The sequence below is a fragment of the Heteronotia binoei genome, chromosome 15 (assembly GCF_032191835.1).
Source record: "Heteronotia binoei isolate CCM8104 ecotype False Entrance Well chromosome 15, APGP_CSIRO_Hbin_v1, whole genome shotgun sequence".
NCBI lineage: Eukaryota > Metazoa > Chordata > Lepidosauria > Squamata > Gekkonidae > Heteronotia > Heteronotia binoei.
Genome location: NC_083237.1, coordinates 3,525,319 through 3,549,407, shown reverse-complemented (window position 1 = coordinate 3,549,407; position 24,089 = coordinate 3,525,319). Strand labels below are relative to the sequence as shown.

General features: G+C 50.6%; 1 protein-coding gene across 2 annotated transcripts in view; it reads right to left on the bottom strand.

Moving 5' to 3' along the window:
* LOC132584231 (ephrin-B3-like) overlaps positions 1–24,089 on the bottom strand; it is a 154,410-nt gene that overhangs the window by 70,673 nt on the left and 59,648 nt on the right. The window contains exon 1 of one of the 2 annotated variants that reach the window (XM_060256048.1): positions 14,373–14,506. The exons of the other annotated variant lie outside the window; for it this stretch is intronic. Within the exon in view, the coding sequence (XP_060112031.1) occupies positions 14,373–14,491 (119 nt within the window). The 5' untranslated portion in view covers positions 14,492–14,506. Of the gene's footprint in view, positions 1–14,372; positions 14,507–24,089 lie in introns of those variants that run through there. 2 annotated transcript variants of the gene reach the window in all.

The following is a 24,089-nucleotide window of genomic DNA, read 5'->3' as shown; positions in this document are numbered from 1 at the left end:
ATATGAGTAACAGAGAGAGAAAAATTCCAACAGAGCAGAATGTTTTTCATTCCAGAAGGACAGAATAAATTCATGAAAGAGACTTTGGCTTGCTACCCTGTCTCACACTGACCCCCCCCCCACACAGACACACACACACACACACACACACACACAGTGTTGTCTCTAAGCTGAGTTAACGTGAGCTAGCTCACAGATTTTTAGGCTCCAGCTCACACGTTTAGCTCAGGAAAGATGACCGCAGAACACAATTATTTATGCAGTAGCTCACAACTTTAATGCAGGTAGTTCACAACTTTAATAATAGTAACTCACAAAGTAGAATTTTTGCTCACAAGGCTCTGCAGTTTAGAGGAAACATGCACACACCCCTCTAGAATACCAGGGCATGGAGATGGATCCTGACTAAATTGGCAGTTCCCATCCATTCCCACTGGAGACACCACGAATGTAATTCCTCAGTGTCCTCTCTTATCCAGGAAAAGGATTTCATGGGATTGTGTGGGCTACTGTGGGCAGGAAGAGGTAGGAAAAGCTGAATCTGCCACTGGGGGGAAAAAAAATACTTGGAACACTTTGAAAGTGCTCCGTAAAGATTGTTACCACGTGAGTTTGGGCTGAGGGCAAATTTAGGGAACACTCTACAGGAGAGACGTCTGGATTTTTCAAACAGTCAGGGAAATCCGTGCCTCCAAGACAGCTTCTTCAAAGGAAGGAAGATAAAAATCGGCAGAATTTAAAAGCCGTCTGAAAATGATGCAGCTTCTCAGTAGCTTCCCAGGAAAGATTACCGTCTGGCGCAATTATAGGTCTGAGAAAGATGGCAAAGGTCATCCAGTCTGACCCCACCCACACCACCAACCGCAGACCCTGGGACTGAATCTCTGGTGCTCAAATCACCTCTCTGGGATCCGTTGGCAGAAGAGAAGAATAGAAGGCTATGATCAGCACAAATTACAGTCTACCACAACTTAGCTGTGAGGAGGGGAAAATCCAGGACCTCCAGCGGCCAGAGAATCTCACGCAGCAGAAAAGTCAAGTCAGATGTCGACACAGGTGGGTTTTTAACTCTAGAAAACAAAACCTCAAGGCCACGCCCTCACCTTTTTGGGGGGAAAAAACAGACACTACAATTACCCAAAGAGCAACTCCAGCACTTAAGAGGTTGGGATTCATGCATGCTAGAAAAAGCAAATTTTAAGAAGCGGGGGGGGGGGGGGGGAACAGCTAAAGAAAGAAAAGCTCTGCATGCAAGACCATCTGAAGAACAAGTATCATAAGCAGCATGGCATGTTTCCCAAGGTGCTCCCCAAAGATGCAGGGAAGGCCAAATTTTGCAAGAAGCGAGCTTGCTGATGCACCGTTCTTGTCTCTTGCCAGCCGAAAAGAAGTTCAGACTGTCAGATTGGCTCACGGATGCACAAAGCTGCCTTCTTTTTTGTTTTTATTTACCTTAGATTCAGGACTGTTTTTGAACAAGAACACAGTTCCGGCTGGCTTGGCAGCAGAGGTGTGGCCTAATATGCAAACGAGTTCCTGTTGGGCTTTTCCCACAAAACCCCCCGCGCGAAACAATGGTGATGTCAGTGGGTGTGGCCTAATATGCAAATGAGTTCCTGCTGGGCTTTTCTACCAAAAAAGCCCTGCTTAGATTTATATCCCGCCCTCTCCACGAGTGGACTCAGGGCTACTAACAGTCGTGTTGAAAACAACAATTTCCAGTTACAGATTTTAAAAAGGATAAAATTTAAACAATTTAAAACTGCATATTTGGTGCTATTCAGGAATTTTGGTATAGGCGAATCAGATTATGATGGGGCCATAGTTCTTCTGCCGTCCTGTTAGCGGTCCTTCTGATGGTATTCCTCAGCAGCATAGAAAAGGTAGCCTTCTCCCGGAAAAGTTCAGTTTTACAGGTCCTGCAGAATTGGGAGAGATTCTGCAGGGCTATTATGGCCTCTGGGAGAGCATTCCGCAGCATTGGTGCTGCCACTGAGAAGGCCCTGGCTTGTGTAGAGCTTAGTCTCCCTTAGTACGGGGATGGATAGCAGATTTTGAGCTCCTGAACGCAGTGCTCTCTGGGGAATGTATGGGGAAAGGTGGTCCCATAGATAGGCAAGTCCACGACTGAATCAGAACCCTTCCCCCACCCCTTGGTCCATCAAGGCCCATATTGTCTGCTCAGATGAGCAGCAATTCTCCGGGATCTCTGTCTTTCACACAATCTACTCCCTGATGCCTTTTACTGGAGATACCGGGGATTGAACCTGGTACCTTCTGCATACCAGGCAGATGCTCTACCACTGAGCCACAGCCTATGCCCTCAAAGGGGAGCTTCAGTTTGGCAAGAGGAAAGGCACAAGCTTCCTAGTTATTCAGAGTTCTTCATCCAGCGAAACAACAGAAGTCGCGACAGCAAAGATCTCCAGGTAGCTCACCGGCCTCGTCCTCCCCACATTCACGGTTTGGTGCAAAGAGAGACATGGCTCTAGGTTCTCTTTAGGAACTTGAAGCCCAAGAGAGAGATCACTCAGGGCTATGTACAAAAACAACCACAAGGTCACAGTGACCCAAATTACTATAAATTATCATATACTACAATTGCTTCTAAAAGTAAAGACAATCATTGCTGTTGACAGTAAATAATATTACTGTTTCACCAAAGTATACAGTATGAAAGAGAGATTCATGAGCTGTGGACTCCCAATGGACACGAAGTCCACATGATGCGCCTGCATCAAATATTTTCCCAACAAGGGAGACTCCTCTGTTTATATTTTAAGGTTGCCAATCCCCAGGTGGGGGCAGGGGATCCCCCGGTTTGGGGGCCCTCCCCCCGCCTCAGGGTCATCAGAAAGTGGGAGGGGGGGAGCGAAATGTCTGCTGGGCACTCCATTCCCTATGGAAACCAATTCCCATAGGGTATAATGGAGAATTGATCCACGGGTATCGGGGACTCTGTTTTATGAAGCAGAGGCACCAAACTGCAGCATAGCATCCGATGTCTCACCAGGGGATCCAGTTCTATGAGCCTCAAAAGAAGGTGCCCCTATCCTTCATTATTTCCAATGTGACGGCCAGAACTCCCTTTTGGAGTTCAATTATGCTTGCCACAGCCTTGCTTCTGGCCAGGGCTGGATCTAGGGGGGGGGCAAAGGGGGGGCGTTTGCCACAGGCACCAAGGAGGGGGGCACCAGATTGGGTATGGAGTCCATTGTATTTTATGGGGCCATGATAGAATGGCGTATAAGGGGGCATCATTTTATAAATTTTGCCCCCCCCCTAAAAAAACATGTAGATCCGGTCCTGCTCCTGGCCCCACCCCCAAAGTCTCCTGGCTCCACCCCCCCAAAGTCTCCTGGCTCCACCCCCCCAAAGTCTCCTGGCTCTGGGGCCATTTTTTTTTCCTGAGCTGAGACTAAGATGCCCTGTGGCGCAGAGTGGTGAAGCTGCAGTACTGCAGTCCGAGCTCTCTGCTCATGACCCCAGTTCAATCCCGGTGGAAGCTGGGTTCAGGTAGCGGGCTCAAGGTTGACTCAGCCTTCCATCCTTCCGAGGTCGGTCAAATGAGTCCCCAAAGTCCCCAGATATTTCTTGAATTGGACTCGGCCACCCTACTATATTTCCATATGAAAAGCTTCAATGAACTAATTCTCAAGGCTCCTTCGGCATTCCGAGGCTGTCAAAAACACTCAGACGAATTCTTAATAGCACATTTAAAGGGGGCGCAAAGTCTCTCCCACAAGTTCCCAACCGGCGTTTGCTCAGAATGGCTCAAGGCCTGGCACTGCCTCACACGAAACCTGAGACACAGGCGACGCGTGATCCCAGTAGGGAAACTGAGGCGGTGAGCAAGAGAAAGCCCGTGTGGCTTCCTCTAGGCCACACCATGCAAGAGGCACGGCTGGGAGGGAGGTCCCCCCACATCTTCCCTGGCTCCACGCTGACTGAAACGCCTGCCAACACGGGCCCTTCTTTCTGCTACCGACATGACAAACATCCTGAAATAATTCTGTGCATCTCAGAAGCTTCGGCCCTCTCGGTGCCCCCTCCTGTACCCTCCCCGACTAGAGCGAGATGTCCATGAAAGGCTATATCAGCCTCCGGGTTTGGCAAACTGAAACGGACTTCCCTGTCCGGCGCTCCAGGCCGCCTCTACACAGCCACCTTAAGCTGCTCTCCCTGCTCAGTTCCTCTTTGCAGGGAATCCTGAAAAAGAGGCCAGGGGACCCTCAGACAAGGAAATTGCAGCCGCCTTCCCAGAGTATCTCACAAAGGGAGCTCTTGAAAACTCAGATCCTGGAAATCCTGTTGGTCATAGAATCCTAGAGTTGGAAGGGACCTTCAGGCTCATCTAGTCCAAACCCCTGCGCAATGCAGGAAAGTCACAAATAACTCTCCCCACACACACATCTACAGTGACCAATACTCCCTCTAAGTCTTGTGAGCAAAAATTCTACTTTGTGAGCAACTGGCATTAAAGTTGTGAGCGACTGCATACATTAGTTTGCTCTGGGGCCATTTTTTTTTTTCCTGAGCTGCGACTAAGATGCCCTGTGGCGCAGAGTGGTGAAGCTGCAGTAATGCAGTCCGAGCTCTCTGCTCATGACCCCAGTTCAATCCCGGTGGAAGCTGGGTTCAGGTAGCGGGCTCCAGGTTGACTCAGCCTTCCATCCTTCCGAGGTCGGTCAAATGAGTCCCCAGCTTGCTGGGGGGAAGTGTAGATGACTGGGGAAGGCGATGGCAAACCACCCCGTAAAAAGTCTGCCGTGAAAACGTTGACATCACCCCAGAGTCAGAAATGGCTGGTGCTTGCACAGGGGACTACCTTTACAGGACTAGATGAGCCTGAAGGTCCCATCCAACTCTAGGATTCTATGACCAACAGGATTTCCAGGATCTGAGTTTTCAAGAGCCAGTTTGGTATAGTGGTTAAGCGAGCGAACTCTTATCTGGGAGAACCGGGGTTGAGTCCCCACTCCTCCACTTGCACCTGCTGGAATGGCCTCAGGTCAGCCATAGCTCTGGCAGAGGTTGTCCTTGAAAGGGCAGCTGCTGGGAGAGCCCTCTCAGCCCCACCCACCTCACAGGGTGTCTGTTGTGGGGGAGGAAGGGAAAAGAGATTGTGAGCCGCTCTGAGACTCTTCGGAGTGGAGGGCGGGATATAAATCCAATATCTTCATCTACCTCACAGGAGGGGAGGAAGGGAAAGGAGATTGTGAGCCGCTCTGAGACTCTTCGGAGTGAAGGGCAGGATAGAAATCCAATATCTTCTTCTTCTTCTTCTACCTGACCCCAAAGTGGCAATCAGTATTTCCCTGGGCCTGTAAGAAAGGGCCAGAAGAACGAAGCCCTCATGCAAACCTTCCTGCCCTCTTTTTTTATCATCTGCCTCATTCACAGAATCCGCCTTGCTGTCAGGTGACCCTTGAGCCTCTGCTTCAAAGCCTCCGCAGGTGCTGTCACCTGGCCGGGATGGCCTAGGCTAGCCCGATCTGGTCACATCTCAGAAACCAAGCAGGGTCATCCTTGCTTAGATGGGAGACCACCAAGAAAGGCCAGGGTCGCAACCCGTGTTCCTTCTAAGTTGAAGAGCCTCGTGAGCAAAAATTCTACCATGCGAGCGACTGGCGTTAAAGTGGTGAGCCGCTGCATCGATTACTGTGCTCTGGGGTCATTCTTTCCTGAACGAGGATAAAAATGCGCGAGCCGAAGGCTCAAAATCTGTGAGCTGGCTCACGCTAACTCAGCTTAGAGGGAACACTGGTCGCAATGCAGACGCAGGCAACGGCAAACCACCTCTGAAAGCGTCTTGCCTTGAAAAGCCCTACAGGGTCAGTTGTGACTTGACAGCACTTCACACACACACACACACACAAACGTGTGTACTGCTGAACTTGAATCTAGCTCTTCAACAGCTGACCAACACAGACCGCCCCCCCTTTTTGAATCTATCCCCAGACGATAATTCCAAGGAGCTTTTGAAGGAAAGCAAAAAGACCTGGGGAGGGGAGGTAGGTCCGTCAGTGGCTCTTAGCCAAAGGGTATTGTTGGAACTCTCTGCCTGGGGCAGTGATGCTCTGTATCCTTGGTGCTTGTGGCGGGGACAGTGGGAGGGCTTCTACTGTCCTGGCCCCACTGATGGACCTCCTGATGGTGCCTGGTTTTTTGGCCACTGTGTGACACAGAGTGTAGGACTGGATGGGCCTTTGGCCTGAACCAACAGGGCTTCTATTCTGTTCTTATGTGACACAGAGTGCTGGACTGTATGGGCCACTAGCCTGATCCAACATGGCTCCTCTTCTGTTCTTATGTGACACAGAGTGTTGGACTGGATGGGCCTTCGGCCTGATCCAACATGGCTTCTCTTATGTTCTTATGTGACACAGAGTGTTGGACTGGATGGGCCATTGGCCTGAACCAACATGGCTTCTCTTCTGTTCTTATGTGACACAGAGTGTAGGACTGGATGGGCCACTGGCCTGATCCAACATGGCTTCTCTTCTGTTCTGGGGCAGTGATGCTCTGTATTCTTGGTGTTTGGGGGGCACAGTGGGGGCGTTTCTAGTATCCTGGCCCCACTGATGGACCTCCTGATGGTGCCTGGGTTTTTTGGCCACGGTGTGACACAGTGTTGGCCTGGAGGGGCCATTGGCCTGATCCAACAGGGCTTCTCTTATGTTCGTATATCTGGGGCAGTGATGCTCTATATTCTTGGTGTTTGGGGGGGGGCACAGTGGAAGGGCTTCTAGTGCCCTGGCCCCACTGGTGGACCTCCTGATTGCACCTAGTTTTTTTGGCCACTGTGTGACACAGAGTGTTGGACTGGATGGGCCATTGGCCTGATCCAACATGGCTTCTCTTATGTGACACAGAGTGTTGGACTGGAGGGGCCATTGGCCTGATCCAACATGTCTTCTCTTATGTTCTTACGTTCTAAGTCTCCAACTGGGATCAATGGAGGATACTCCAGTTATCAGGGTACCAACTCTGGGCCAACTGCTGAGCGAAAAGACCCAGAAACTCATCATTTTAAACTAGGGTTGCCAACCTCCAGAGAGAATCTGGAACTCTCCTGGAACTACAATTTATCTCCAGATGACAAGAGCTCCCTTTTCTCAGAGAACGTGGCCGTTTTGGAAGGCAAACTCGATGATATACCATCGATTCCAGGTGAAAATCCCTTCCCCGATTCTCACCTCCACGGGCCCCGCCCTTCAGGAATTTCCCAGGCCGGAGCTGACACCCCCATTTCAAATGGGTGAAGCAGCACCGCACCCATCAGGACGAGGGAGAGAAGAACTGGCGGGCGTGGCTATGCGTGAAGATAAGCCCGGAGTGCCTTTCACAGTTCTGTGATCAGATCTGCAAATTTTATCTCCGGGTATCAGGGCAGGACCGAACTCTCTCTTCCCCCTCTCTCCCCCCATCATGGGGTGAAGCAGATTCAGAGGGCTGATTTCAACCCGGGAACCGGTACAGGTCAGAATAAGTTTACCTGCCCCCCGCCCTCCCTCCCTCCGCATCACTAACCTGATCCAATTCAGAGCACCCGCAGATGCTTCGAAGAAGATGAAGATATTGGATTTATATCCCGCCCTCTACTCCAAATCTCAGAGTCTCAGAGTGACTCACAATCTCCTTTACCTCCCTCCCTCACAACAGACATCCTGTGAGGTGAGTGGGGCTGTGAGGACTCTCACAGCAGCTGCCCTTTCAAGGACAACCTCTGCCAGAGCTACGGCTGACCCAAGGCCGTTCCAGCAGGTGCAAGTGGAGGAGTGGGGAATCAAACCCGGTTCTCCCAGATAAGAGAGCTCTGGCTGACCCAAGGCCATTCCAGCAGCTGCAAGTGGAGGAGTGGGGAATCCAACCCGGTTCTCCCATATAAGAGTCCGCACACTTCACCACTACACCGAACTGGCTCTCTTTGCAGCCTTCATGGGCTTTCCAGGCACGGATCTCCCAGAAAACAGGTAGTTTGAGCTTAACCAAAGACAGGCAAGGGCTACTCCACCCAATCCAAACAGCGCTGGGAGGATGACGTCCTGGGACATCCACGCAAAACTTTACAGCCCAGAGTTTCAGCGGTCGTCAAAGTCTATGGGACCTCTGACACAAGCAGTATTCCCTCTAAGCTGAGTTAGTGTGAGCTAACTCACAATTTTTGGGACATTTTTGCGTTAGCTCAGGAAGGATGGCCCCAGAGGAACCTAATTTATGCAGTAGCCAAGATGCCCATTCCCAACTTTAACCCAATCGCTCACAAAGTAGAATTTTTGTTCACACAACTCCACAGCTTAGAGGGAACGTTGGGCACAACCAAATAGAGTTTCTCAACGCAGGACTGAAACAGACATTTGTTGAGTCAGATACGAGAAGAAATTGAGAGCTCTGATCAGAAACAAGCAGAGATGGAGATCGCTTGGAAACGCAGGTTGTGTCAGGGCTCAGCAATAGAAAGAAGAGGACTCCTTGGAGAAGAAGAGACCTGTGTAGCCAACCTTCAGTCAACAGAAAAACAGGAAAATGAGCTGCAGACTTGTAAGCATTCACAGCCAACAGCTAGTGCAGTCACCAACACCTTCCAACCCTGATTCTGCAGGTGAACCTCAATTTGTTGCTCTCAAACCACTTCACAGTATCACCTACACCCTTAGAGCACCATAGATCAGGGGTGGCCAATGGTAGCTCTCCAGATGTTTTTGCCTACAACTCCCAGCATGGCCAATGGCTGGGGCTAATGGGAGTTGTAGGCAAAAAACATCTGGAGAACTACCGTTGGCCACCGCCGCCATAGATGAAGGCTGAGAACAGAGCTACAGACAAGACGGCAAACTGCACATCTCCTGGCCCCACACCAGCTGCTTGCTGATAACGAAGATAAGCAGTTTCAGGATGCTTCTGAGCGGCTGGCTGCGAGCATGACCCTTAAGTGTGTGACTATAAAACCAGCCAAGAGAGGCTGTTAGGCATGGTTGTAATGTGCATCCTAGATGCTAAGCCACCAACTCTACCTTGCCTGGTTTGTGGAACCCTAGACGCAGAGGGGGGTACCTAGATGAGACACTGAAATGCCTACCCTACTGAACCCATCCAGGGCCCCCTCCCCATCTTCAAAGAATTAATTAAGGTTGCAATCACACACCCTAAATAATGCACTTTTGACGCACTTTCCAATTGGATTTTGCCAGTTCACACAGAAAAATCCAGTTGGAAAGTGTGTTCAAAGTGGATTGAAAGTGCGTTATTTAGTGTGTGTGTGTGTGATCTTAGCCAAAGTGTTGCTTCTTAACTTTTCTGTACAGTCTTGCTTTTAAAAAAGGTAACCACATAATAGTTCTCAGGATATGAGTTTTCCCTGGAACAATCTGGTCATATTTTGTGAACAAACATAAATATCAGTTGGCAGTCAGTTGTGCTTCTGGGAAGGTTTATCAACCACACATTAAACACCAACACAACTTTCTTTGGGTCTGCAGAAATTAAATCTGCCAAACAACCTCAGACATCGCGCATTTGGCCTTGTATTGCCCTTTGAAGTATTCTGCATATCCCATTTCTGGAGTATCTAAATAGGATATTTTTCATGTTCATTCATGCTTCTGGGTGATGTAAATTTCAAATTCTTGCTAATAGGAGAGGACAAAATAAAGGGAGTTTTCCCCAAATGGAATAAGAATTTCCCCTATAGTAACTAAAGATCTCTCAGCGGCGGAAGAAGACACAGGAAACAACATGCACACCGTATGATAATTTGTCACGAGTGGCGTGATCACATGTGCGTTTCTGTTGCTGCATTTACATGCCCGCTTCCCCGAGGTTGTATGTCACGTGTACACAGAGAAACGTATGTGCAGAAAGGCTCACGTGTGGCCATCGCTACAGAGGGCTTCATGCTTTTGAAAGTGTGCGACATTCGAAGCGGCAACAGATTAATCTCAGTCAAGTTTGTGGGGCTACAGAGAGAGAATTTGTGTTTAGATAGCAGAGACCGGCCTCATTCTGGCTTTGGGTTCTTCAAGGGTAACATCTCATGCCAGAGTGCTTTGGCAGTAAAATTATAAGGCTGCCTTTCTGCTGAGAAACACCGGTAAGGACCAGCAATAGATTCTGAGGAAACCTGCACTTAGAAACACGTTGCACAAAATACACCTGTCATCATACACCTACATGATTTCTACCACACTGCCACTGAGGGGGAAATGCTTTTCCTCCCTCCCGTCTGGGCCATTTTGGACCTCAAGATGAAAGCGGAAGAGCTTTTCATGTTGGAAACCACTTCAACTTCTGGAGCAGGCCGCCAACGAAGCACCTGCCTTTGAACCAACAGACTGCATTTACACAAAGGTGCGTGTTACAAAAAAAGAGAGAAGACGACGACTCCAGTTAGGGCCCTTGCTGAGAGATGGAAGGAAGCGCAAGGAAAGTCACAATTTCCTTTTAATTCACAGTTGCATCAAGAATAGCTACCCGTTTGCATCCACATTCCCAGGAACCCCAGAGTTTGGAATTGGAAAGAAAGCCGCCTGAAATATATCTTCATTCCTCACTACAAGTATGGCCATTACATTCTGGCTTTGCAGGTTAATCAACTAAATAATTTTCATTCCAGGAAAACTTGAGCCCTCAAAAGATTCTGTTATAATATATCCGTTAGCTTTTAAGGTTCCTTTAAAGTATTCTTTTGGCCCATGAATCTACAAATTCCTATTTATCTGGGGGGGGGGAGAGATTTCTCCCCCCCCCCCCAACCCAAGCAGACACACACCCTGGGACAGGGGCCGTCCAGTTGACACCAAACTTGCAAACCAAAACTGGCAGCCCCGGTCTCAGACTGCCAGATGCCACAAAAGATGGACACAAACCCATGTCAAAGTCCACAAGTTGTGTCTCTCTCCAAACCCATCTTATCTTCAGAGAGGCCCCAGCTGAGTTAATGCCAAATGGGGAGAGAGAGAGAAAGAGAGAGAGAGAGGAGAAGGAAGCTGGCAAAAGCAAGATAAATGGACATCCCCCATCTCCTTCAAGCCACCCGTCCTCGCCTGAGTTAGGCAGAGCAGATAGAAGGCCGGCTCTGTGTGTGTTCTCTCTGGAAATAACTTTTCTGGGCCTCCGGTTGCTTGGTTTTAAACAATCCAGGGCGATTCTTCAGAAGCGAAGCTTCGAGACTATGCAGAAACCCGTGGTGGGGAGGCTGGCTGTGCTGCCTGCCCCCTCCTCTGACCCACAAATAAGGTTTTTGCACCCTCCAACCCGACCCATCACTTCCTCCAAACAGACCAACTCAAACCTGGTACGCTTCCCTCCCCCCCCCCCCCACTCATTCCAACTTTGCCCACAACATGTGATTCCAATATCACAGTCCCTAGACACCACCCCCCTCCCCCAAAGAAGGCTGTGAAAAAAACAAGATTTCACATTCAAGAAAAACTTGGGCAAGATAATAGAAGAAAGCAGTAGACAAGTCCACCTTTAAGACCAGCTACGTAAGTTTTATTCAGAATGTAAGCTTTTGGACGCTCTTAAGCAGACTTCATCAGACAAATGTGCTTAGGAGCGTACGAAGGCTTACATTCTGAATAAAACTTAGTTGGTCTTAAAGGTACACTTGTCTACTGCTTTCTTCTATTGCTTCAGACCAGCAAGGATGCCTGCTGGGATCTCTGTGCAAAATAATGTTAGGGAGGGGGCACAATTACGCTGGAAGTTCTCTGGCACCCCCCCTGATGCCATGTACAAGGGGTACAGCTTGGCACGTTTCCTTTTCATTCCAGTGGGGTGTGTACCAGACAACTCTCCCATGGATTGCACCCCAGATCACACCTCCCCCCCCCCCCATTACTGTCCCCTGCACCATGTAAAGAGAACGGGGAAGGGGGGAGCCAGAAAGGTCTCACTCTACAACCAAATTAATCAGTAAAAAAAAATCTATATATTAATTGGGAGAGCCCGTCGCTCTGCTTCTATTCTATTACACACAATTGAAGTATGGGGGTGGAAATAAGTGTTTGGAAATATTATCTCACACGCACCCCCCCCCCCCCCTGCAATTTAAGGAAATCGTTCAGGTGAAGGGAAGGAGGGAGGGGAGGAGGGAAGGTAAGAAAAGAGGAAAAGACACGCACTCTCTCTCACACACACCATGATTTAGGCAAATAGACCTATTAAGCTCTAATATATATTTCTGTTGCTAGGAAGCACTCTCTCACATGGCGACAAGAGCACAAATTGTGGCACTTAAGAATCACAGGGTTTTTTTTTTATGTGCTAGATTTCCTGACAAACAACTAACACCAAGCCCCGCTCCCCAAAAAGCTAGCAACCTTTCCCCCCCACCGCTGCTTTTGAAAAAAGAAATGATGTAATCTTGGATCCCAAGTCTCAAATACATTTATTCCAGTTCGGCCTCCTTTCTCCCTCGCCTTTAAAGAAATGTGTAAAGGGGGCTTAGATTTCAGAAGTTATTGGGGGTTTAACCACAATTGTTAGCAGATGGAGTCATTTCTGGGCTGGAGCAGAGCTGTGTGTGTTGTGTGTGTGTGTGTGTGTGTGTGTGTCTATGTGCAAGACTGGCTGTAAGGAAGAGAGGATTGGACTGGCTCATCCCATCTCTAGAATACCTCCAGCACCACAAGGGGAAAGGGCCAGGCATGCAAACTCTAGTTAAAGAAAAGGCCGAGGAGGGGGGTGAGTGGGGGGGGGAATCTTCTTAGTTTGACCTATTAAAGCTCTGATCTGGAAAAATGGGTCTGTACGCACATCCGCCCCCATTAAGATTTCAGAAAAGGAAAGCGAAGAAGTTTCTTCCACAACTTCCATCCATTTCAAGCGCAGCTTGCACAAGAGAACCTCCCACTGGGTTATACTCTAAAAGGTTTGTGCATTCAAATTTAATTTTTTTTAAAAAAAACCACATATACAAAAGAAGGCAGAGGGAAGAGGTCTGTTTCAAATTTCTGCTTGTTTTCAGGTTTCTGTCATCCAAACCCCACCGCATTGTTCTTGGACGTCTCATCCTGCCGATTTGTGTTGACTTACACCGTGTAATCCGCCTCGGGTCTCCCCAAGAGAAAGGCGGACTATTCATCGCATCAATGAGAGAGAAGGCAACACGCAAAGATTTAAAAAGTCAACGAGCCCCACAGAATCTCAGCTTGCCCTCTGCCCAGTCCCTCCCGAGACACAAAGTGGAAACCACAGCCCTGACACGCTAGATAACAGTCCCACAATTTTGCCTGTGGATCGGTCTTTCCCAGCGGCTAGTTTGAGAGATGCCGTGCAAACACACCCAGAGAGCCCGCATAGATGTCATGCTTCATTCTCCAAAGTCATTGGCCACGGTCTTTTCAATGATTGCCAAAACGTCTCCAGGCGAACCTGGGAGCAGAATTCCAGCAGCTGTATTCGCTTCCATGTCTCACTGGGCACTCCGCTGAAATCAACAGGGCCACTTCCAACTAATGCAGCAAAGGCGTCCGCGCCACAAACTAACTTTTAAGACATCCTCAGAACTGCACTTTTACATGCGAGCTGGGAAAGGGGTCACAGCCAAAAGGCACGACGCCTTTCCCCTTGCAGAGTCACTCCCCGCCTGCATTCCCTACCTGGTCACTCGCCCATTAAACTGGTTCTCCAGAGAGAGTCACACTTTGGGGGGCGGGGGGGTGGAAAGGAAAAGGAACCCAAATGCAAAATGGGGCCGGGGAGCAAGAGACCCCGGGATCCACACTAGCAGCATTCCGGATTTAAAAAAAATATATATTATTATTTTGGAAAGGCAGCTCTTCCATGCAAAACCCAAAAATCAACTTCCCCATCCAGTTTCCACCCTCCCCCTTCTGTATCCCTTCCATATTCAAAAGGGAAGGAGGAAACATTTCCAAAGTTTGCACCAAAAGAAAAGGGGTGGGGGGGGAAGCACAAAGGAAATGTATTAAATTTTCAGCGCTTGGTCCAAAGCTAGACTTCTTTGTGGCGAAGAGTTTCCTTTTGGGCTGCTTCCCTTGGATCCGGCCTCGGCTCCAAAGCACCAGTGTCCGGGCCGACCATTTCAAACCAGCGAATTCTCTCTCTCTCTCTCTCTCCCTCCCTCCCCAGTTCCCCTGGCGCTTCTCTGGTTTGTTGTAAAAAATTGCAACGAGAGAATCCAGGAGGAATTATTTTTCTTTGGTTAAGGCGTTCAAATTCTTCGCTCCCTAAATCCTCTCCCGCCCCACTTCTTTCTCTTTCCTTCCCAAGAATCTGCCAAGTCACTTGCTGGGGGGGGGGGGGGGGGGAGAAAATAAAAAGAGGTCCCCCCTCCCTCCACCGTGTCGGGGGCTCGTGCAGGAAAGATGCCTCCCGCCCCCCAAACCTTGCAAAAGACTTACTTTTTGTTCGAGGTGTTCCAGTAAATGGGCTCCAAGCTCAGTCCTTCGATAAACCAGAGTTCCAGTAAGGAGAAGAGGAGTCCGCTGTAGAATCCAACCCAAGAGATCCCCAGAGCCATGACTGCCCGCCGGGGAGACCCAACTCCGGGTGGCAAGAGCTGGAAGGAGAGGCGCAGCCGGGGGCGGGGGCGGTGTTGGGGGGGAAGCGTCCAAGCCCCCTTCAGTCTTTTTGGCCCTCTTCGCTTCTGCCTTCGCCTTTGTTTCCCCTTCTTGGACAGCCGGACGCACCAATTCCAAGGAGCAGCGAGTAAAAACACTGGGAAGTGGGGTGGGGGGGGGGTGTTGTTTTTTGCGAGGGGAGGGGGCTTGCAAGGAGAACCCGCGATGGGGTGGTGGGGTGGGGTGCGGCGGGGTGGAGGCGGCTAAAGCTCGATCCGGGCGGTCAACAAAGTTTTATAAATCCTTTTCCCAGGTGCTTTGGGGTCGATCCGGAAAGTTTGAGGCGCGCGCCCAGATCCCCGGGAGAAGAAGATGGAGAGAGTCTCGCGCGGGGGGGCGCAGCTGCATGTCTCCTGCCCTTTTGGGGGGGGGAGCGGGGAACGTGCTTGCAAGTGAGGGGAGAGGGAGGGAGGGAAGGGCAGGGGCAGAGCCCCCCACCCCGCTCGCTCCCGGAGCGCCCGGGAGAAGTGTCATCCACGTCGCCTCCAGCCGGTGTGGTTCCCCGGGGGGGGCGCGGCCTGGAGGCGCAGAAACTGAGCGCTGCAAGGCAGGGGAGAGGGGGGAAAGCAGCAATTCATTGGCGACCCATGCAATGCAAAAACCCACCACCCCTCCTCGCTGGCTGGCTGGCTGGCTGGCTCTCCGGCGTCCTCCTCTGTGGTCGGCTTTTGCGCTTTGGTGCCTGCCCCCCCCCCCTCTCTCCCCTCGCAAAGCCGAGCAATGAATAACTCCAGCGAGGAAGGCAAAAGAATGGAAATCAGGAGGGGAGAGAAATTTTTGTTGAGAGAGAGAGGCAGAAAGAGAGAGGAAAAAGGGAGGAGAGGAGGAGCGGTGAATGGGAAATCGTGGAGAGAAGACGCGCTCCCAACGCGTTCGGGGAGCCGGAGTCAGGAGATGAAAGAAGATACGGACTCCGGATTGAAGGCGCGCGCGCGCACCCGCGCGCACACACACAAAACACAAACATACACACGCGCTCTCCAGCCCCAAAGGAGGAGAGGCGGGGAGCCGGCCGGGAGGGGGGCACTGCCCCTCCCAGAGAGGAAAGATTCCCCCCCCCTCCTCCTTCTCAGCCTCCCAACCCCCTTCCTGGGGAGAGAATGCCAAAAGAAAGAAAGAAAGAAAAGCAAGAAAGAAAGAAAAAAAAAAACCAAGGAAAGCGCAACAGGGAGGTTTCTTTGGGGGGAACTAAACAAAAATGTTGCTCTCTTGCTCTCTTCCCCCCGCCCCCCCTCCAGGTGCAATGAACAGAGGCAGATAAACGGCACGGAGCTTACAAGGGAGTCGGCATCATTATTTCTAGAAGGGGAGCAGGTGGGGCGCGGGAGAGAAGGAAGAGAGCAGCCCAGCATTGGGGACTGGAGAGGCTGAGGGGCCCTGCAGGGGAGGGGCTGAAGGCAACTTCTTCAGAGGCCACATCCCGGCATCTTTAAGGGAGGCAGCGGGCTGACTCCAGCCGGCGTGACCAGGGCTCTTTCGGAAGGAAAAACCCAGCAGGGACTCATTGGCATATTAGGCCACACATCCCTGACATCACCATTGGGGCACATCGGGCTTGTTGTAGAAAAAGCCCAGCAGGAACTTATTTGCATGTTAGGCCACACCCCCTGACACCGAGCCAGCCGGGACTGCGTTCCTGCTCCCTCCCCCCAACCCCCCCCCCCGGGCATGACCCACTGGGAAGTTCTCCTGTGTAGGGGGCTATGTAAGAGTCATGCTATGGGCTGGTCAGTGGGTCTGGGGCTGGAGAAACCTCCAGTGGCGCTTTCCAGTTTGGGGTAGTGGTGAAGTGTGCGCGCTCTTATCTGGGAGAACCGGGTTTCATTCCCCACTCCTCCACCTGAAGCTGCTGGAATGGCCTTGGGTCAGCCATAGCTCTCCTAGGAGTTGTCCTTGAAAGGGCAGCTTCTGCGAGAGCTCTCTCAGCCCCAACCACCTCACAGTGTGTCTGTTGTGGGGGGGGGGAAGATATAGGAGATTGTAAGCTGCTCTGAGACTCTGTCCTTGAAAGGGCAGCTTCTGCGAGAGCTCTCTCAGCCCCACCCACCTCACAGGGTGTCTGTTGTGGGGGGAGAAGATATAGGAGATTGTAAGCCGCTCTGAGATTCTGTCCTTGAAAGGGCAGCTTCTGCGAGAGCTCTCTCAGCCCCAACCACCTCACAGGGTGTCTGTTGTGGGGGAGGAAGATATAGGAGATTGTAAGCCGCTCTGAGACTCTGTCCTTGAAAGGGCAGCTTCTGCGAGAGCTCTCTCAGCCCCACCCACCTCACAGGGTGTCTATTGTGGGGGAGGAAGGGAAAGGAGATTGTGAGCCGCTCTGAGACTCTGTCCTTGAAAGGGCAGCTTCTGCGAGAGCTCTCTCAGCCCCACCCACCTCACAGGGTGTCCTTTGTGGGGAGAGAAGATATAGGCCAGGGGTGGCCAACGGTAGCTCTCCAGATGTTTTTTGCCTACAACTCCCATCAACCCCAGCCATTGGCCATGCTGGCTGGGGCTGATGGGAGCTGTAGGCAAAAAAGTATCTGGAGAGCTACCATTGGCCACCCCTGATATAAGAGATTGTAAGCCGCTCTGAGTCTCTGATTCAGAGAGAAGGGTGGGGTATAAATCTGCAGTCGTCTTCTCCTCTTCTTCTTCTTCTTCCACAAGCCCCTGCCTAGGGGAACTCTGCCAGGCCATTTCCTGGGGCACTGTGCCACCTCCCAGTCATTAACCAGACATGGCAAGGACCCAAATGGACTGTCCATCACCGTAGTGTCAGCAGAACAGATTGCTGCCAGCTCTCCGAGAGAGACAATTTGGGGGACTGGGGAACCAGCCACTCCAAACTCTTTCCGGTTAGCCCTAAAGAGAACGTGGCCCCAGTCAAGAGTTTGTGTGTTTTCAGACCCTCTTAACAGCTGCAGACCCTTAAAAGCTTCAGACCCCCTTAACAGCTGCACGAGAAGCCAGAGTTCAGTATCCCTGCCTATCTGTGCCCAGAGAAAGCTGCACCTTTGGGATTTCTGCCTGTCCCGCAGCCATTAACATTACACAAATCCTGATGGATAAACTTCGATGATGTCAGATGCAAGTTGTTTTCAGAAGCCACCAGGATCAACTCAGCGCTTTGCATAATACAACTGCTATAGATTATTAACGAAACAGCTTCTCGGCAAGATGTACGGTTGCCAGAATTGCATTTTAATTGTGTTGATGGACACCGGGGGGGGGGGTGGAGAAGGAGCGGGCAGGCCTCTGAGAGCGGCAGAACTCTTCAGAGGAAAAGGCCTGTGGGAATCAAAAGCTGACACACTTTCCTACCAGATGAATTTTGTTCAATAACAGAAGGGAAATACAAGGGGTTTTTTTGTGATCTCAAGAGCACTTTGCTGGGAAGAGTCCTCTTGCTATCCTGACCCCAGACTCTATTTAATTATTACTCTTATACCCCACTTTTCTTTCTAATAGGGAGCCAAACTGGCTTCCATATTTCTCCTCTCCTCCAGTTTATTCTCATACCAACCCTGTAAGTTAGGCTATGAGAAGTGTTTGTGTCATCCAGCAAGCTTCCATGGCAGTGGTGATTCGAACCTGGGCCTTCCAGATGCTAGAGGTGGCCAAATTTGTTTAGAATAAATGCCAGATGTTTGAGACCCCCAAAACATGAGTGTCAGTTGTTCAAGGGAAGGAAGGAAGGAAGGAAGGAAGGAAGGAAGGAAGGAAGGAAGGAAGGAAGGAAGGAAGGAAGGAAGGAAGGAAGGAAGGAAGGAAGGAAGGAAGGAAGGAAGGAAGGAAAATAGATGGGGAGGGGGAGATAGAAAGAAAGCAACTTTAATTTTAACAGCATTTTTCCAAGCCACTAGCAGGTTCAGAGAAGTGATTTAAAGACAGAAATGCCTTCTCCAAGCTGACCGATGGGGTGGGGGGTGGGGCTTGAAGACCCACACAGTATGTTTTAGTTTAGTTTAGTTTAGTTGTAATTTGTATCCCGCCCTTCCCACCAGGTGGTTCAGGGCGGCTTACAGCATATAAAATCTAACATAAGAGTATAAAAATTTAAACATTTCACACAGTTTACATAGTTAAAACATTAAAAACATACAGCAATCTTATAAAAACTACACTCAGTTTCAAGTTTCAAGTGCCGGTTAGTTGTAAGCCAGCCGGAAGAAGACTGTCTTACAGGCCCTGCGGAATTGAGCGAGATCCCGCAGGGCCCTTACCTCTTCCGGCAGCTGGTTCCACCAGGAAGGGGCCATTACGGAGAAGGCCCTATCTCTAGTAGATTTCAGATTTCACACAGTATGTGTGCAAGAGCCATGTGTGACTCCCGAGCCGCAGTTTGGCCACATCTGTGCTAGGCCTTTGCTTTCTCCCACTGCCCCAGAAGTTCCCCAAATCCCCCTTTAAAAGGAAGCCCAGCAGCAGCTGGGGGCCTGGTCTAAGGTCTGGATTTCAACCAGGGCATGGCTCTGTTCTCGGCCAAGCAAATAATTTCAAAGGCAAGACTGTTCCTGAGCATGTGCGGTGGAGAGCTTTCCTACATGGAATAACCGCAGGCTGCCCAAGCATCACTGATAATAAAAGGAAAATTGAGGAAGGGGTTTTCCAGTGAATGGCGTGTGCTTCATGTGCCCTCAGGTTGTTTCTGACTTCTGACGACCCAATGGATTAAGGCTCTCCAAGGCATCCTGTAATTAACAGCCTTGATCAAATCTTGCGAAGTGAAGGCCGTGGATTCCTTAACCGAGTCAATGCTTCTCATGTCGGGTCTTAAAACATCAGAAGAGCCCTGCTGGATCAGACAAGTGGTCCATCTAGTCCAGCCTTCGTTCTCTGTTCCCTCTAAACCACTTCAATGCCAGAATTTCTGCTCACAAGACTCTGCAGCTTACAGGGAGCAACTGAGTCTCACACCAACCAGTTCTCCTGGAGGTCCAACAACAGAGACGAGAGGCAGAGGCCTTCCCTTGATGTTAGGAGCATAAGAACAGCCATACTGGATCAGACCAACAGTCCCATCTAGTCCAGCCTCCTGTCTCACACAGAGGCCAACCAGTATCTCTCAAGGTCCAACATCAGGGCACAGAGGCCGAGGTCTTCCTCTGAGAAGAATCTCAGAAGAGTCCTGCTGGATAAGGTCAGTGAGGGTCCATCTAGTCCAGCCTCATACAGAGGTCAACCACTTTCCCTGGACGACCAACAGCAGAGGATAGAGGCCAAGGCCTTCATAAGAACATAAAAAGAAGAGCCCTGCTGGATCAGACCAGTGAGGGTCCATCTAGTCCAGCCTCCTGTCTCACAGAGAGGCAACCACTTCCTCTGGAGGGTCAACAACAGGGCATGGAAGTCAAGGCCTTCATAAGAACATAAAAAGAGCCCTGCTGGATCAGGCCAGTTAGGGTCCATCTAGTCCAGCATCCTGTCCCACACAGTGGCCAACCAGTTCCTCTGGACAGCCAACAACAGGGCAGAGAGGACGAGGCCTTCTCCTGAGAAGAACCTCAGAAGCGCCCTGCTGGATCAGACCAGTGAGGGTCCATCTAGTCCAGCATCCTGTCCCACACGCTGGCCAACCATTTCATCTGGAGGACCAACAACAAAGTATAGAGGCCAAGGCCTTCATAAGAACATAAAAAGAAGAGCCCTGCTAGATTAGACAGAAGTCCATCCAGTCCAGCATCCTGTCCCACACAGTGGCCAACCAGTTCCTCTGGACAGCAGCAACAGACCCGAGGCCTTCCCCGGAGAAGAACCTCAGAAGAGCCCTGCTGGACCAGACAGTGAGGGTCCCTGTAGTCCAACCTCCGGTCTCACACAGTGGCCATCTAGTTCCTCTGGTGGGCCAACAACAGGGCAGAGAGGCTGAGGCCTCCCCCTGAGAAGAACCTCAGAAGAGCCCTGCTGGGTCAGACCCGTGAAGGTCCATCTAATCCAGCCTCCTGTCTCACACAGTAGCCAACCAGTTCCTCTGGAGAGCCAACAGAGAGCAGAGAGGCTGATGCCTTTCCCTTGATGTTGCCTCCTGGCACTGTGGTTGACTGCCTCTGAATGTGGAGGTTCCCGTCTCTCACCATGGCTAGTAGCCATTGACGGACCTCTCCTCCATGAACCTGTCCGGTCCCCTTTTTCTTACAGTCTCCAGCCCTGTTTTGCCTGAAGGCCTGTTTACTTAGCAAGCAGAAAGCAGGGCAGTTTATTTAATTGCTGGGCGCAACAATTCGCCGGCAGAACACTCTGCCACAGGATATTATGGAGGCCGTTCGTATTAGACTTAAAAAGAGAGAGAGAGAGAAATATCAAATCAATATCAGGACATTAGCTGCATCGACAGCATTACACTAAGAGAGTTAATGGCTCTTAGTTCATTCACAGAAATATCCCTGTTTTTTTCTACTCGTGGGCAGGAATCCAGAGAGAGCAGGACAAACGGTCTTAAGGATTCAGGGGGCACACGGCACCAATACATGGGGCTGTGGCTCAGTGGCAGAGCCTCTGTTTGGCATGCAGAAAGTCCCAGGTTCAATCCCCGGCATCTCCAGTTAAAAGGACCAGGCGGGAGGTGATGGGAAAGACCCTGAACTGAGACCCTGGCTTAGTGGCAGAGCCTCTGCTTGGCATGCAGAAGGTCCCAGGTTCAATCCCCAGCATCTCCAGTTAAAAGGACCAGGTGGGAGGTGATGGGAAAGACCCTGACCTGAGACCCTGGCTCAGTGGCAGAGCATCTGCCTGGCATGCAGAAGGTCCCAGGTTCAATCCCCAGCATCTCCAGTTAAAAGGACCAGGTGGGAGGTGATGGGAAAGACCCTGACCTGAGACCCTGGCTCAGTGGCAGAGCATCTGCCTGGCATGCAGAAGGTCCCAGGTTCAATCTCCAGCATCTCCAGTTAAAGGACCAGGCAGGAGGTGATGGGAAAGACCTCAGCCTGAGACCCTGGAGACTAATGGAGAAGGGCCGTGGCTCAGTGGCAGAGCCTCTGCCTGGCATGCAGAAGGTCCCAGGTTCAATTCCCAGCATCTCCAGCTGAAAGGATCAGGCAGGAGGTGATGCAAAAGACTTCTTTGCCTGAGACCCTGGAGAGCTGCTGCCAGCCTGAGTAGATAAAACTGACTGTGATTCAGTCTGGGGCCAACATACCTTCGGGACTGCCTCTCCTGGTACGTCCCTCAAAGAGCATTGCGTTTGATAGATCAAGATCTGCTAGTGATCCTCGGCCCTAAAGATGTTCGCTTAGCCTCAACCACAGCCAGCCTGGTGGAAAGCTCTCTCTGAGGGCCAGTGCAGTTCTGCCAGGCCTACGGTTGAAGCGGCGGGGACTTATTTGCATTGGCCCCCCCTGAATGGTTCTCATCTGCATTGCCTTTCATCTGCCTGTTCCCCCCAGTATCAGTCCTCATCCCCCTGCAAGCATATGGGGAACCTACAGGGGAGCAGATGGAGGCGGATTAGCGGAATTCCTAATCAGATATTTCTGTGGATATTGTTTTATTGCAACTGGGTTTTAATAATGGTTAATTTTTAAAATTTGTATTGCAGGGGAGGGTGGGCTAAAAGTCAACGACAGACGGACAGACAGACAGACAGAGAGAGATGATAGATAGATAGATGATAGATAGATAGATAGATAGATAGATAGATAGATAGATAGATAGATAGATAGATAGATAGATAGATAGATAGATAGATAGATAGATAGATAGATAGATAGATAGAAGGAAGTCCCCTGTGCAAGCACCAGTCGTTTCTGACTCTGGGGCAATGTTGCTTTCACAACATTTTCAGGGCAGACTTTTTTACAGGGTGCTTTGCCATTGCCTTCCCCACTCCTCTACACTTTCCCCCCCCCCCAGCAAGCTGGGGACTCATCTTACCGACCTCGGAAGGGTGGAAGGTTGAGTCGACCTGGAGCCAGCTACCTGAACCCAGCTTCCGCTGGGATCGAACTCAGGTCATGAGCAGAGCTTAGGACTGCAGTACTGCAGCTTTACCACTCTGCACCACGGGGCTCTCTAGATAGACAGACCGACAGATAGACAGATGGAAGACAGGTGACAGAAGGAAGATAGAAGTTGGAAGATAGATAGATAGATGGACAGACAGACAGACAAAGAGCAGCTGCTGCTCAGACCAGTGAAGTCCACCTTGCAAGGTGCCGCGAAGGGTGACCACGCTATTTTTGAAATATTTCTACAGTCACGAGGACTAGAAACATGCTCGACGAAGAAAAGATGCCCAGAACGCATACAACATGGCCTCAGATGGTGCTACTCTGGCACATTCCCAGGAAGTCCAGCCCCACACCAAAGTGCCTAAGGCCAGGACACTGGGTTTTGAATCAGGCTCCAGAAATTTGAGGGCAGGGGCTCAGAGGTGTTTCTGGGGGGTCCCTTGGTTAGATGGGTAACCGGGATCATTTTCCCTTGAAGCATCCCCTAGCTCACTATTGCTGTCTTTCCCTGGGCAGATGAGGAGCAGTCCCGACCAACACATAAAGCAAGCAAGAAGCTACCCGATACCGTATCAGACCCTCCATCCCTCAGCGTCAGTCTTTACTACTCAGACTGGCAGACCCTTTGGTGTAGTGAGAGCCGGTTTGGTGCAGTGAAGTGTGCGGACTCTTATCTGGGAGAACCGGGTTTTATTCCACCACTCCGCCACTTGCAGCTGCCGGAATGGCCTTGGGTCAGCCAGAGCTCTCACAGAGCTGTCAGTGAAAAGGCAGCTTCTAGGAGAGCTCTCTCAGCCCCACCCACCTCACAGGGTGTCTGTTGTGGGGGAGGAAGATAAAGGAGATTGTATCGAGTCTCTGATTCAGAGAGAATGTTGTAAGCCGCCCTGAGTCCGCTTGCGGAGAGGGCGGGATATAAATGAAAAGTAATAAATAAATAAATAAGAAGGGCGGGGTATAAATCTGCAATTCTTCTTCTTCACTCTCCAGGGTCTCAAGCAGAGGTCTTTCCCATCGCCTTCAACCTTTCTTCATAGGACGGCGAGGGGTCTGGAGACCAAGTCCTATGAGGAAAGGTTGAAGGAGCTGGGCTTGTTTAGCCTGGAGAGGAGGCGGCTGAGAGGTGATAGGATCACCACCTTCAAGTACTTGAAGGGCTGTCATACAGAGGATGGGGTGAAATTGTTTTCTGTGGCCCCAGAAGGTAGGACCAGAACCAATGGGTTGAAATTAAATCAAAAGAGTTTCTTGCTCAACATTAGGAAGAACTTCCTGACCGTTAGAGCGGTTCCTCAGTGGAACAGGCTTCCTCCTTGGGAGGTGATGGGCTCTCCTTCCTTGGAGGTTTTTAAACAGAGGCTAGAGGGCCATCTGATAGCAATGAAGATCCTGTGAAATTAGGGGGAGGTGTTTGTGAGTTTCCTGCATTGTGCAGGGGGTTGGACTAGATGGCCCTGGAGGTGCCTTCCAGCTCTATGATCGCCCACTGTTTGGCCCCTTTTTAATTGGAGATGCTGGGGATTGAACCTGGGACCTTCTGCATGCCAAACAGATGCTCTACTGCTGA